General features: G+C 42.6%; 1 protein-coding gene across 1 annotated transcript in view; it reads left to right on the forward strand.

Annotated features, from left to right (window-relative positions):
* mirr (iroquois-class homeodomain protein mirror) overlaps positions 1-3539 on the forward strand; it is a 32511-nt gene extending 28972 nt beyond the window's left edge. The window contains exons 4-5 of the mRNA XM_018538319.1: positions 960-1264; positions 1465-3539. Of these exons, the coding sequence (XP_018393821.1) occupies positions 960-1264; positions 1465-2417 (1258 nt within the window). The 3' untranslated portion in view covers positions 2418-3539. The remainder of the gene's footprint in view (positions 1-959; positions 1265-1464) is intronic.
* Positions 3540-16673: the final 13134 nt, after the last annotated feature.

The raw sequence follows: 16673 nt of genomic DNA on the forward strand, positions 1-16673 counted from the left end.
CGAACAGAATAAAATAAAATAAAATTCCACGAGAAGCAGAGAAAGAAAGAGGGAATGAAAGAAAAAAGCGGAGAGAAAGTACCCCGTGAGTCCTAACCGGTCGCTCTGGTGGTGGAAAATTTAATTTCGATCCCGTCGATTCAGCAGTTATACCGAAGTTTAATCTTTGATAAGGGTTAGTCTTTTAGTAATGGGATCCCAGAGGGTTGGTCGCTCCAGTCCGACAGAGTGAAGCAAAAGGCAAGAAGGAGGTTACTTGCTCTCCTCTACTTTCTCTCTCTTGCCCCTCTGCTCTCTTTTCTCTGGCCAGAATGGAAGGAAAGAGCTTAAACCGTTAGATAGAGATCTGCTCTCGGGATGAAAGTAGTACCTACCCGCTTATATCGCTCTTCAAACCGAGCAAGACTCGGACTTTTATACTGACGTTGGGGCAGGCATAACGAGCCTCGCGATGGGATAAGTTTTTCGACGCGAGCTTCCGCGGAGGATTTGCTAGCCCCTCTCGGCGTTGACTCTTTCTTCAGTGTCTCATTTATTTTCGCTCGCTCGCGTATAAAGTATCGTGTTCCGTGTATGTGTCTATCCAGGTCACGTGTCTCCCTCGAACGAAAACGCGTTCATGGCGTCGAACTTAATACTCGACTGGTCTGGTGAGGCTCGGGGACCGTTTCGAAGCCTACCAGACCAGTTATGGGATAATAAACGCGTGACTTAACCTGCAAGTTCTGCATCTGCGCTCCGATTACGAGACACAAGTTGTTATTGAGAATATAAACAAGCAATGATCTTTCATACTTTCGCCATTGAATTATCATCATTGCTTTGTCATTATTGTATTGTTAGTTCGCACTTTTTGCACATAAAATTATTTTCTGCAGAATATAAGAAAGAGTAATTCAATGATAATTGTATGTGGAGATAATTTTACATATAATTTTTTTCACTTTAATTTGTTACAGTTATGGCATGGATCTAAATGGTGCGAGGCGAAAAAACGCGACACGGGAAACAACGAGCACGCTGAAAGCGTGGTTAAACGAGCACAAGAAAAATCCATATCCCACGAAAGGCGAAAAGATCATGCTGGCTATTATTACCAAGATGACACTGACACAAGTGTCGACGTGGTTTGCGAACGCACGGAGACGCTTGAAAAAAGAAAACAAAATGACGTGGGAACCGAGAAATCGTGTTGAAGACGAAGATAATAATAACGAAGACGATGATAGCGGGAGGAAAAGCGTCGATGAGAAAGATCGGCTAGGTGAGTTCTTTTAATATATTTCTTAAGTTTAATGACATTTCTTATCAATCATGCCGATCAACAATATAGTACTAAGATTATCATATTTTTAATTATTCTTCTGTTTAATATGTTAAATAAATGCAGTTTTTAAAAAACTGAAAATTTTAATCAGAGCCGCATTCCAAATTACGACGTTCGACTTTTTCTTCTTGGTTCAGATTCGAAAGACTCAGGTACAGGTTCCAGCGAGGACGGGGAACGACCAGCGCACCGTTTGGATCTACTACATGGCGGCAGTGGTGGATCGGCGGGCGTCCAAGGTAGGACTGAAAGCGAGTGGAGCGAGTCGCGAGCGGACAGTGGCCCGGACAGTCCGGAATGTCTGTATGATCAGAGGGAACCAAGGCATCCGCTGCAACTGCAGCATCCGGCGTATCTTACCCAAAATCACGGTCGGTTGTTACGTCATCCCTCGCCGGAGAGCACGTCGCCAGGTAGTCAACATCTTCCGCCAAGCACCAGCGCGCCGTCCACGGGTAGCGCGGTGACGACGAAGCCGCGGATCTGGTCGCTGGCAGACATGGCGAGCAAGGACGGCGACCAGCAGAGTACGAATCCAGCCACGATGACGGGTCTCACGTCACCTTACAGCGGAACGGGCGGAGGCGGGGGTGGGATCGGCGGTGGAGGTGGCAGTGGTACTACAGGGAGCAAACTCGTAAGCCCTTTGGCTAGTCGACTACCACCTCATCATCCCCTCCATCCGATACATCCGGGCACGCAATTTGTAAGACCGCATCCGGACTTCTATAGAAACTTGTATGGCGCGTCCCATCTCGGCTCCGGTGATATATCCCTGCTGGAGACGTATTCGAGGACTCTTGGTGGACTTGGCGGCGTGATACCACCATCCACGGCCCCGAGCATACTTACGTCCACGTCCTCGTCGATCTCCGCCGCCGGTAATGTGAAACCTTTTTCGATCAACGGTGGTAGCGCCACGGTTGGCGGTACCACCGCCGGATCGACAGTTTTACTGACTACCGCGTCCTCCGGTCTGTCGCCATCATCGTCGTCGACGGCGTCGTCGGGTGGATCCGATCAGTCGCCCCATCCGGCGGGCGGCGGTCTTCCCGCGACTCAGGAACTCAAATCTCCCGGACGAGTGTGACTCGACGAAGCGACCGATCGCTAAAGAGACTACAATTATCGCGGGCGCGCGCTGTGCATCGGCGGGCGTTTTGTGTGGTGTGGCTGACAATAATCAGAGACTACAATCTTGTAATTAGTGTACAGTATAAAACGGGAGATGATGAGATATACTGCCCCAACCCGCTCTTCGTTCCTAGTCTTTTCGTTTTTTTTTCACATTTCCAACGTCATCGTCGATGTTTCTTTTATTTCTCATTCCCTTCCCTTCTCTCCTCCGACTTTTTATTCAAGGTTTATTTTCCGTACTCAATTACTCTCGATAAAAAGGGAAAAACTCGTAGTACCGACTACCCATAGTGATTCTATCGCGGTATAACCGTACAACATCTAGCGCGTCAACTCGACAGTACTATTACACACATATAAATATTATAAATATCTAAAGATATACGATAATATAATTAATATTATTTATGCGTTTGTAAATAGTAGAGAAAGGCCCAGTAGAGAAATCGTCCGGCCAGTGTATGTATTGTATGTAGAGTAGACACTATATTACTAGCCTACCTGAGATCATAATTCATATTAATGACGATTATTATTATTATGATTATTATGATTATTATTATGATTGTTATTGCAATGTTTATAATATTATCGATTCACATCGACTCGGTCGAGCATGACGAGGTATGGGTCGTTAATCGCGGCGACAGATTGCGAGGGATCGCTGGAGTGTATAGAGATTTTTGGAGGTCAGTCCTTGGTTCCTCTTCTTGTAAGTATCTCCTCTCTTATTTATTTTGCTAAAAATTATTGGCTCGTGATAATTTTTCGCAAGAACGCGGATAAAGGCTGCCAAATCGCGAATCGATGCGCAAGTATACGTCACTCGCAATCTGCTGCGAAAACACAATTTCCGTCGCGTCCCGTCGTCGTTGCGTAGAAAAGGAACGTTCTAAGTTACACGAAGGTGAAGCCACGGGCACAACGGCTGTCAACATATCATGTCATGTCGAGAGTGAACGATCGCCATCACCTTTTAGTCATTCGTGTCCAAAATTTCACGCGAACTCGCTGATGCCACACTGACATGTGACATCAACGCAGACTGTGTCCTTTCGCAATAAACGAATCATTACGGAAAACAAATGAGTTATCATTTCTAACCTATAACTTCCCCCAATTGCATCGTCAAATATAATATTTACATATGCATACCAAGTGTTTATATATTACTTTCGTTTCACATAAGTCTATAAAAAAAATTTTTTTTTCTATAAAATTATCGTTTTTTTTCTTTTTATTAAATTGCTAATTAGAAACACTCCATATATGTATCAAGTTTATCAAAGACTTGTGTGATAATTGAATGCAATTCAATATTCTTGAGCATACGCCGTTTTTCCGAGTCGAGTAACATGATTATTATACTATTCGAGTCGAGGACCTAATCGTGCATCGTGTGCAATTCAGTAGAGACAATACACACATGAGGAGGCTTCTAGTCGACGCAGGGGACCATCCTTTTAGAACGGTGAATGAATATGAAACGTTCTCATTCTCGGAACCGGGATGGCCGGGATGTACTTATAAAAATGCAAAGCGACCGACTTCTGGGTGGTTGCTGGACAAGCCTGGTTATTAGTAAACATTTAAATCGACAATTCCTATAGCTAAGCGGGGAACGTCGCTTTCGTCCTGTCTCTACCTTCTTCCTCTCTTTCTCCATCTCTCTCCGACGCTCTTCTTCCCTCTCGCTCCTTCCACAGAGATAGAGAAGAGAAGGACGCGATGAGGGCTACCGCATTCGCGGTTTACGGTAGAGGAAACAAGAAATCAACTCGCGGGACCACCCGCTATGGCCTGGGGTGCACCAAGCCGTAGATCCCAAGGAGGTCCATGCCGTCTTCATGAATCAACTCGTTTCTGAATCGGCATAAACCTTCAAAGAGTTGCGGAGCGCTCCTCCGCGTTCGCCAGATTCAGAGTTATGTGAGTATCGGTGTCCTTTCGTATTCTCGGCTTCTTCAGCCGGTGGTCCGAATGCACAGTGTTCTCAAAAATGCACTGACGATCGGGACCAAAGAAAAATTGTTATAAATGACATAAATGCACGACTGTCGAGAAAGTATTCGATATTAAATAACGATCGAGATAAGTAAGTTTCTTCCGAGATTCTTTTATTTGACACAATTTTTCATAAAATAAATTAATAAAATCTTAAAAAAAAAAGTATTATTTTTAAAATAAAATAAATGAGAAGATGTCAATGTATAATCCGTTATCCCGATAACGAAAAGTTTTACGTTTTAGAATTGGCAAGTTATGTCGTAGCGCGTCATGAATGGTGTTTAAACCGTGTGATAAAACCGTTTTATGTTACTATAAAGATATCAATGAGTAAAAATGTTGTGAGAGGAAAAGGTAACATTATATAGGTAGCTAATACCCATCGCAGATAAACCAAGCCATTATTACTCCAGTACAACGGTTCAATTCTAAGATGATCATGCTACTAAGGGAGACATGGCTATCTGCAGTCTGGATGATGTATCTTATATAATGGCGCGCAGACGAACGATAATCGGCTACTTTATTCCACAAATGCATACGGATGTTATATGGTCACTTTTAGTGTTATAGCGTTTCCACAGTGCAATAACGAGAAAATGACGATCTTTTTCATTCGTCCGTCCGTTCTCCCCTTAGCAATAACACGAGAGCTTTCAATGTCCAAGAAACAGTGGGATATCGCCCATTTACATGAACCTATGACGTATTGCAGCTGTTAACTTTTATTTCGATATTTTATCAATTTCCGTGAAAATTTATCACAGTAAGTATGAGCGAGAAAATCGTAAAAGAAATCGTAAAAGAAACAGTTTCAGTTTTTATGCAACTGCATACTTGTAAAATAGTAAAGTAGCTTGCAATCGCAACACCGCAGTTAACAGCTTTAACAGCGGTATGGGTAATTGCAATCCGTCCACGTTCTTTCAGGCACCGCTTTTCCATTTACCATTCGCGCGTGTAATTTCGCGAACGAAGCTTTATAGCACTTACAACTTTTCCCGCGTGTAACTTCACTTTTGCGCCGTCACGGTTAATGAAAATTAACAGTAGTTTGCCATGTACAGCCGGCTTACAATGCTTAGATGGCTGCGCGATTTTTCGTATCTGAGAAACGTCGTTATATACAGCGACATTGCCAGTCATGACGTGAATTCTTGCGAAGGACGCGGTAAATGTCGCAAATGGATACAGGTGCCTGCCACGATTACTTGCGAAGACTTCTCAGAGGGGGCAGGCGATAAATTCGACTAAACTGCGTTCTGCGGCGATGCTTTATTGGCTTTTATCGAGTTTTAAGTAGCGAATTCCTTCATGGAAACGCCATTAATTTTACGATGCGGGCATATTTAGCCCACAACTTCTCGTAAAATCATACTTTGGTCGCGATAAAGTTAAAACATTGGTGGGGACTCTGCTAGAGCAAAGTTGGCGTCGTAAAAATGCGATAGAGGGGAAAGATTAAGTAGCTATAATGGTGTTTTATATATAATAATAACACTATACAACATACGTGTGACTACATATTACATATATATATGTATATCATTTTAATAAATGTAGTCTTGATAAAATATTTCCAGAAAAGTCGGTATAACATATAGTGTGTTATAACTTATATATATATTTAATTAGTTGCAAAAATCTCAAGAATTAAATGTAAGAGAGAGAGAGAGACAATACATAAATATTCAATTAATTACACACACGCTGCTGACGCATCCCTATTACATTTTCTAAACAAACCAAATAAATATCGATGAGAACATGCCGTAACAGTTAAACTAGATCTCGGGTGCTTCTATATAATTGCGTGTGAATTTATTGGTATACTACGTTTGTAGATTCTTAATTGCGCGCCGAATTCTTTTTAAACTTGAAACACAACACTACTAAACTACCGCAGTCATTGGTATTCATTTGGTTTAAATTCTCACGGTTCAATAAGATTTGATATTGTTTGTTTATTGTCACACCTGCAAGACGTAGTTCCTACTTAGACTGATTATTGCGAAGAATATTACTAAGTCGGTAATCTAAAGACTTAGGACGTTCGCACGAAATGCCAGAGACGGGTTCAACTACCGGACAAGGTAATATTTTTCGCAATGAAAAATTAATAATTTACAGATTTAATATGTCATTCAACATTATTAAGATCGATCTAAAGATACGTAATGAGCATTAACAATTGTTAAATTGTTAATCAATATAACTCTAAGTTTAATAGTGTTGCGTTTCAATTCCAAAAAAAAATTTGGCGCGCAAGTAAAAATATACAAATGTAGTATATAAATTCACACGCAGTTATATAGAAGCACCCGAGGGATGTTAGGGACATCGACTTGGGATTTCACCATGTGTGGAGGTAGGAGTTCGCGCGGACGAACTGACAACCAAAAAAAAGGTTCTCGCAAAATGTGTATACAAACTGCTTGTAAGGAATTATTAGTTTTTTTTTTTAAGACAGTTGTTGTGATTTTCATACTTTTTCCATATGTATATATTTGCAACATACTTTATTTAGAACACATACACTTATTTATACATATATACTTTTTGGTACACATATATATATATACATCTTGACAATTCTGTCATGTTTGTTTTTATTACTTGTACAGTTGCAACACTTTCTTTTTCTGCGTTGAGCACGAAAATGTAGAACTTCAAAGTTTGTTCCTGCTTATAAATTCGTCTATTGCAGCTTCTAAATCCAGATTTTGTTTACAACATCCGAATAAATATGCAAAACAGTTGTACTATTTAACAAAATAGAAAGCATTGTCAAACGTACGTATGTTTTTAATCTCCTAAGAGCTGAAAAAGATCTTTCCGCAGTACAGGATGTTGTCGGAATTTTAAGCAGGAGTTCTATCATTTTTGTGTATTCTAACACAGTTTCTTTCACAGCTATATCTTTTAAAAAGTTATCCTTTTTTTAGGCATGTAAAGACATTGGGCACTAGTAAAGTACCGATTGAGGATCGTGAAATCGGCAATCGAGTTGTATGTTAAACATATGTCTTTTCATATTTAGTTTAATTAACTTTCATTTTTAATAAAATATTAAATAATAAATTATTTCACCAAGAAATAAGTTTTATATTCTTTGGATTTCCAAGTGTAGAATTTCACACGAAAAAATTTCGAGTATGGAGTACTCCACATCAACTACATTATAGTTGACGCCCATGCCTGAGATCTGGCTTGACCGTTACGTTATGTTCTCATCGGTATTCATTTGATTTAAATTCTCACGGTCTAATAAGATTTGATATTGTTTGTAAATAAAATTTTACTATGCAATATTGCAACATACATATATTGTATATATTCGTATCACATACAATCATACTATCACACACATTACATAAATTAATTTGATCAATGAAACCTTTTTAATGATCGTCGCATATGCGAATAATCAGCAATATACCGTAAATGACATTGTTTAATTTAATAAGAAATAATATTTCCCAAAAAGACATCCTTTTATATCAAATAATACGATAATAAATAAAGGGAGTTGTGTTTAACTAGACAATCTGTAAAACAGATATGTGACACGTTCTTCTTCTGGCGCACCGCCACGCAAGTGCGTCTCGCATTGTTGAAAGGTAGCGTATCAGTGTAGGTGGTGAATAATGAATGGCAAAGTCGAGACAACTTGCTGGACCAGCGTCGACGACGTGGATCAGGTTGGCGGTATATATACGACCGGGGTTAGGAAGCGCAGTTACAGCACGAGTTCCGGGTGAAACGACATGAAAAATTAACGGGTCCGCGTTTTGACATTGCGTCAAACTTTCGTTGTACAGCGTGATAGATTGTTCTACGGATGGTAGATTATTCCGTACGACCGCCTGTAGTAAGAGAAGGAGAGAAAAAGCGAGAGAGAAAGCGAGTTTGGAGTCGACGGGCGAAAGGTGGTTTTGGATTTCTCGGTTAACGACCGACGGACAAATTCGAATTTTACGAGGGACACCTCACGGCTAGTATTGTCAGCTGCCCGTCGAGTTTCAGTGAATGGAATCGTGCTCCAGGCCGCCGTTGGACAAGTATTTTTGTGAGATTTATCACTGCGTTAAAAGAATACGTAAAAGTATCTCAGTCAACACGAGATTGAAATATATAAAATATTTTATCTTCCAGTATCTACATTTTTACAAGTATATGATACATGCGGTATGTCATAATAATAGTAATTTAATATCACCACTAGTTAAATATTATAAATATGTCACATGTTTAATGTTCGTTTCCACCAATATTACATAGTTTAACTTTGATGTCACTTCACAGTTAACTCTATCTTTTTCTAAAGTTCTAAGAATTAAAAAAAAAAGATGAAGAGAACGAGTAGAACTGAGGTTAATCTATACTGGTAGAAACAACAAGCATAAATCTGTCAAAATTTGTGTTTTCAATAAGGACATAATAAGGTATCCCAAATGCGTATGCTATGATCAAGTCGAAGTGGTGAATAATCTTTATGAAAGCATAAAGTTTTTCTCCCAGGGTGGGGGAGGGGGGGGGGGAAGAAATATAACTGTAAATGTTTCTCGCAAGAAGACTATAATTTCTCGCTTGCGGTAGAATCCCTCGCAGTTCGTAATCGTTTTCCACTTTAACGCGTATCCGGGCGTGCGACGCGTCGTTGCAATGCGGTGCCAACGAGGACAGAGGAAACAGAGAGAGGCGGCACGTGGATGCACACAACGCGATATTTCATTCGGCGTACGATCCCGCGAATTTGCGTTCTCAAAGACTTCAAAGGAGCCTCTGCGAGTTACCGGATGTCCGGCTGCTTGCGACACCGTGCCCGTTTTGTGCACCGGCCCATCGGGAAAAGAAGAGGAGGAGGAAAAAGGGATCAGACCCTGTGGAGAAGAACGAGCTATATCGAAGTGAGAAGAGAAGAGAGGACAGAAACAGGAGATAGAAGAGAAGGAGCGCTCAGCGTGGTACTCGAATTCGCCCGTGGCTTGTCGGCTGGCAAGTACCGACGTAAGTCACCTACTAAACTAGCGGTTAAGTAAAGGGGGAGGTGCATAAATTCACCGCTGGTTAATTGGCGAGCGTTTTCACGCCAGCCGCCGGTCTGTCAAAGCAGCTACAATCTGCAACGCGGCGAGACGCGGCGGGTGTACCATCGTGAAAGACCGGGGAGACGACGACATGGGATGCTGCTTTTCTCTGGAGAATGAAAGAAACAGAGAAAAGACAAGGAGAAGGATGGAGCGCGCGTATCATCACCAACACCATCGAGAACGCGTGCTGCGAAATTCTCGGTCCTCTTTATCTCTCTCTCTCTTTCTCTTCTTTTCTCTCGGTCGCGTTGGTTGTCCTTGCTTATAAATACTGCATCTCTCACAAGGATAAGAATAAAAGAACGAATCAGAGGATGGTAGAAGAGAAAGAACAGGGGATTTTGGAGAAGGTAAAAAAAAACTACTTCTGGCTGTCGACGACTGCGACAGACGACGACGCCGATGCTGCGCGCGGCACGAATACGAGGATGCTCCGCGGCGCTTCGTTAGGAGAGACGCGGCGATATGACTTATTTAATCGCCCAAGATGAACGTTAATGTTCTTCCATGAGGCGCTCGCGAATGTTTGGGGGATTACGCGCGTCGCGTCGACAGGGCGTTGGCCGCGCGATTTACGAGGGTCGTAAGTAAAGCGCGATACGTTCGCAGTGGTGAAGAAGCTTGGCGTGATCGGAGCATGACTCGAAAATATAAAAATTGAATAGTAAATTTGTCTTTATCGTTCCTATCAAACTTTATCGTTCCGTAAACTGATGTGATCAGAAAGGTTTTTTTTAATTTACATGAAAAGATAAATCGAAAACGTAGAATAATCTTGTTTCTTATGATGCTTATATGAAAAAAATTTATCTACATTTTTAACTTATTTTTTCATGTAGTGTTACTCCCTTTTCAATTATACCACTAATTCATAAATTTTGTATGTCTTAAGATTGTCAATCGACATTGCTTTATAAATGTAAGAAGACCGTTTGGCAAAGAAAGAACAAAAGGCGCCATTGAAATTTTTAACATTTTTTCAATCCGTTATTCACACTATCGAATATCGGATATGGATAATTAATACGGCTACTTTTCCTCGAAAGCGCGACCAGTCATCGCTTCTGTGGTCTTTTGGTTCATGTAACAGAAATGTGGCATGTAGCTAGCGAGAGTTTCAGTAGTGTGGACACGCGCGCCTAATTATATCAACAACTTGTGTTTGCCTTCCAAGAAAGCGACGTGCTCGAACAACGTCAACGGATTGATCGCTTCTCTTTCTCTCTTAATCAGAAATGAATCTATATCAAAATTAAATAAACTTCGAATTCGAGTTGGAATTATTATTTACAGAAGTCCACAGAGTAATTTTGCCTATTGACATTCTAAAACTATAACGTATTATAAAAGTATGCTTTTCTTTGTTCGATTTATAATTTATTGAGAGAATAACTTTCACAAATAATTATAATTATAAGTTTGAAAAAAATATTCATTTTTTTTGTTAAATCCCGTAAGCAATTTTCACAGGGCAGAACGGGCATTCGAGCCTCGCGAATGAAAAACTATAGGTATTTAATTATGGGGTTGGTCGAGGTTAGTCATGGCGACGATAAGAGGAGCTGCGACCATGAATACGATAGAATGGCGATCACCGCACTAGTTTAGGGATCGCGAGCAAAAACCGCGTTCTCTAACCGTTCGCGCATGTCGACCGACGCAACATCGATGGATGACGAGTCAATCGAGAACCGGTGTGCACCGTCCGGAGATGGACGCGTCGACGTTCCGTCTGCCATTCCAGTGTCCACCGATGACGGACTTTTTGGAGGGCGAACGCGGGGACAAAAACGCAAACGCGGTCGCGGGGGTTATGATTGATACCGGTGCGAGAATGCTTATAAAATTGCCGAGCGAGATGCGGCCGACGCTTTTTCCTCCAGGCGCGAATGTACGATTGATGCGAGAGAAATCGCCGCTGAATGGAATCTTGGAGACTTTATTACAACTCGTATAGAAAGATGGGGACAAATTGAAATTAAAGAAAGAAGACCATAATGTCGAACTACTCCTCTCAAATTACTAACTCTAATTACAATTATGGAGGTAAACATAGGCTTAATAAATGAAGAGAGAATTATTTTACAAACATTATTCTTCCCGAGATAAATTTTAAACAGCACGCTTTTGCTTTCAAGTCTGGGCAACGCTTTGATTTCCATTAACATCAAAGTTGCGTGTGCGAAAGGATATTGGCCCCATGCAATCATTTCCACCAGTGTCGTCGACCCCAGACAGGACATTGCATCCTCGCGAGGATATACATGAGCAGCTAGAACCGCGCAGTTTCGATGTTTGTCGGCGTGTCATGCCGCGGTCACGTCTTAATCAGTGTCTGGTCAGGACTTCCAACGGGCCCACTGGGGCAAGAAGCTCGTCGGGGGCCCGGCTAAACGTGCCGAATGTTAATTACGCCAGCGGGGATCCCCGCGCAGCGGTATCGACCCCCGAGTGAAAAAGTTCTCGCTCGAATCTTCATCTCGTGCTCGTCAGCTGTATATTTTATTACCGAGGAATTATAAAATCGATGTCGTTTTCTTTACACGTTGCACACGCCCGTGCATCGCAAGTTCGAGACGCCCTCGTGCCCCGGAATTAATTTTATCAACTTCTCGCACACAGCCGGGATTAAAATTTCAATTAGTTGCAAATATCCCACGCTGCACCTCCCCGTTCCTTCTCGAGAATGACGGAGATTTTATACTTGAAGTTTTATACGATCCCTTGCGACTCCCCATGTTTGTTTCGAAGTTTGTTGTGACACAGTCCCAGTCCAACATCGTAATGTAATTAGTAGCGCCGTTGCGCGGGAGGGTGCTCTCTCGCCGCTTCTTGACGAGGAGGGTGACTAACGGTCGTTCTATTAATGTTTGTTTTCCGCGTGCCCTGTACACGCGCGCAATATATATTTCGAAGCCACTGCGCGATTTACGGTATCACATTTTTTCGGGTGTCTTCGTATACCGGATCTCTCGTGTTCTTACCCACGGGGCTTCTAATCGTGCGTCGAGCAGTTAGCTGAATCGGTGTGTATGATAAAAATAAGTGGCGTTTATTATGAGAGAATATCGAAGGAGCAAGGAAGAAAGTGAGATAGAGAGAAAACGACGTTACGTGTCACAACAGCGTCGAGGCGTGAAGCGTCAAAGTGGATTTATGATATTTTCCCAGCGTCACCTCTCGCGCGATATTCCCGCGGTCTAAAAACGACGAGCGCGCAAAGGCGGCACTTCCTTTGATGTCGCATTTCTTACGCGCCCCACGCATGATGCATCGCTGTTCTTGACGCACGCGCCTTGCTTAGGACCTTTAAACAAATCGTCGAGTTCTTTGCTGTGCGCTTGTGCGCAGATTAATTGAGGAAGCCCGGGCACCGCGGACTCCCTAGATCTCCTGATTTATCGAGATCAACGAAGTTATCTGTAGTTTGTGACACTCGTGATAATCCATGTGATAAGTGTCTCGACGAATCACTTGGAATTTCTTCAACAACTCTTAACCCTCCGTCTGCAATTATATTTTTACTCCCTCCGTTCAGCCCAAGTTCCTTTACTATTTCAGCTTTCAACGAATGTGGAAAAATTCAAAGTTACTCTCCAACATCTCTTATACATACATCTCTCATACATTACTAAATAATTTTTAATAAGATATCTCAGAAAGGAGACCGAACTCTGCTCTTCTTTATTTTGGAGTGAGAATAAAATTTTATTTGTGCCCCCCAAAAAAGACCAGATTACAGATGAATGGTTATAATTAGATCGTGATCTATGTTTATATTCGACAATCTCCAAAGCGAACATAAATCAATTTCAGCAGACATCTCGAATATAAATCATAACGCGTGCGAGTTACAGGAAGGTTCCTCACACGTGGAATGACTAATATTACAAATTAGTAAGACAAATACTCCCGCCGGTCCGTGCCAACGACTTCTTCAAAATCTTGAATAATCGACGACGGGTCAGTCTGTCGCATACCGCCGTTTTCGTCAAACAACAATTAATATTAAATAATTAGACATGATTCGTTAAAATATTCAGGATAATTGTGCGCGACGAACGAGCACGTTAATCTCCTACTATTATTCCGTTTAACCGCATGGGAGAAGGAAGCGACGCGTCACCAAGGTCGTTATGTTGACGGATCCGTGCCTTCTGCGGGCGCCGGAAGTAACGTGATGGCGCCTTACACAAATCCCAATAGATACCACAGTTCCTCCGACGAAGTTCTTTTCCACGCACGCGAACAAGCAGAAGGTGGAGCATCGCGCGTAAAAATAAACGTCGCAAGACACTCGGGATTGTCAAAAATAAGATATCGCTCCTAAACGGATCTCGGATCTTCCCTCTTCGAATAACTTACGCCTCTATTCTATAATTGAACGCGTAGTTATCGGATTAGGCTGTTTAACTCCGACATCTCGTATAGTCACGTTTGTCTATAGAAATTTCATTTGCGTACCTGGTTAATACAGATGTACACGTGACGTGGCTATGCCGCGAGATGTTTAGTCCTAAGCTAATAAACCTCCTCTCTTTCTAGTGCGCTGTTATATAACATTAAATTTCTCACCGCTGAAAGCTCCGTGCCAGCATGCTTGTGCAAATAGCGCGACACAAATCGTCGAGGTGTACCTCTGCCTCTTTCGTTGTTCGCGCACCAAGCTTGAGTTGTTCCTCTCGGCCCGCGTCTCGACCGTCTCGGCTTCCCGGTCAAAGAAACTGACGGAGTAGGGCGAGGAGAACTCTCATCAATCACTGCAGTCCGCGGGCCCGTTTATTTTAAGTCGGCCGCGTTTTTAATACACGCGTCATTAACGCGTGCTGGTAGCTAAGCGGCGACGGCGAAGATGACGAGGACGACGAGGACGACGCCGACGTGGCGTACAATTAAGCATGCGATGCTCATAACGACGTAGGAAGCGTATGTATGTACATTTCGGAGATATAGGCTTCCCAAGGTGGCGAAACGGCCTTCGTTGCGCGAATTATGCCCCGATCACGAATAGCGATCTGACGATAGGCGATGCGTGAAATCGAAATGACGATCTTTAAATGCCGCGAAGATTCGCAGCGAATCACGTCCTCGTCGTATCGTTATAGACACCGCGAGATGAGCAGGTGATTTATTACGCGCTCCTTTTCCTTCTCCGTAAGTGAAAGGCATTCATCTTTAATTAAGGAACTCTTGTATTACACAATAACAGGAGGATCACCGTAATAATTAAAAAAAAAAGTTCAACCGCTTGTCGCAATTGTGATATCAAGTTGCAAACCAAGTTTTTCACCTCTCTGGAAATGTCACGACATATGGATTGTGTCGATTAATAGACTACGAAGTGTGCCAATTGAGTCTTTCTAAAGCAACGACGTTTCGGTCGAACTCGCGCATAATTTCCATTTTAATACCGTCGCCGTGTAGCGCTAGTCCGAAATACTCGCCGCGAAGTTTCACGCCGGATATTTATCAAACCGCTGTTAAGCCCGGCGCGTCGATACGCATACGCGCTCGCCGGTCTCTGTATTTATTCGATGAGTCGCCGAATACGTAACGGCATTAACGCCCGAACTTATGGAGCGAAAGTTTTATCGCCACGGCACTCTGCTCCGTACAGCTGCGCGTATATACGTTTCGCGTAACATACGGGCGAACTATTTGGCCGGAAAGTCGTTAACTATTAGCATCGACTTGACTTATGCGCGCGGAGACTTACGATCCACTACGACCGTGCTCGATGCATTTTATTTCCAGTTCCATACTCGCTTGCGTAATACGTCAGATTAATATTTCGTTCTTCCCACTTCTACGTATGCTTTTACAACTCATCGCAAACAATTTTTCATTCAACTAGAATTCTTGTCGTCATAATTAAACCTCTGGTTATCTTAACTCGAATTCTGACAGATTTATGCCATTGTTTCTACCAGTATACATATAGATTAACTTTAATCTTGATTCAACTTACCCATCATCTTTTTTAATTCTTAAAACTAAAAAAAAGATATAGAGAGTGAATCGAAGCAAGATTAAAATTAAGCTAATTAGTAGAAACAGGTATTAATCAGAGAAAACTCTGATTTGTCCATTTTCTAGAATTCTAATTAATGCAACCGGACTCTTTTTTCAGTATAAAAGTAACAGATACCAAAGGCACTCCTATAAAGTGATCGCACACGTGTAACGTCACAGTTCAATAATTATTGGTAATTTAAAAACCGTACCTCTCGCGTTGCAGGGAGCACGCAAAGATATCTTCGTCGAGTGACATCTGTTCGGCACTCCGCGTTTCCTTTCACTTTATGCCTTTTGTCACAACGTTGCGCGACATTTACGATGTCGCGTGTACCCATCGCGTACGCCCACATAATTACTTGGCGCGCCAAAAGAGAGAAAGAGAGTGAGAGATACCAATTAACACACCCCAGGTTCCTCTCTCCGGATGAATCGTGATCGTCCTCTGCCGGGTGCATCCCCGATCGCCTGACGGAACGGGCTGTGCTCGCTTTCGATTAAAATTCATTAAAGCCGCTGAGATTAGTGCGGTTCTGGAAATGGACTTGGAAGGCCGCGCGACGCATATCAATCGGTCGGGGCGACCAGGGGCGGAGAAGGATGCATCAGAAAGAGAAAATGGAAGAAGAAAGAGAAGAAGGCCAAAGAAAGAGAAACGAGAGGGCGGAACAAAGGAAAAGAAGAGAGAGAGAGAGAGAGAGAGAGAGAGAGAGAGAGAGAAAAAAGTGAGAAAGAGACGAGCCGGGGAGACCCGAGAAAGAAAGCCTGGGCGAGTCGCTAATGAGAGCGACAATTCAGTGTGTCGGGCGCAGGCAGCGCGCGGAATGCAGTCGGCTTCCAGCATTCAGAAATTTATTCCCGCCGCCTTCCGCCAGTTTCGTTTTATCGCCTGACAATATGCCGCTTCGAGAGAGAGAGACCAGTTCGCCAGAGTGTACTCGCAAAGTTACAAAATCGACGCCCGCCGTTCTCCCGATGTACGTCGAGCGGTACCCTGTGCGAGAGATCGCCGAGAGATTGATTTTTCCATCGGGCGGAATCTGCATGCGGAATTATTGTCGACCGGTTCGCATTTCTACACTTTATCGCACGAT

Source organism: Cyphomyrmex costatus, unplaced genomic scaffold (assembly GCF_001594065.2).
Source record: "Cyphomyrmex costatus isolate MS0001 unplaced genomic scaffold, Ccosl1.0 scaffold193, whole genome shotgun sequence".
NCBI lineage: Eukaryota > Metazoa > Arthropoda > Insecta > Hymenoptera > Formicidae > Cyphomyrmex > Cyphomyrmex costatus.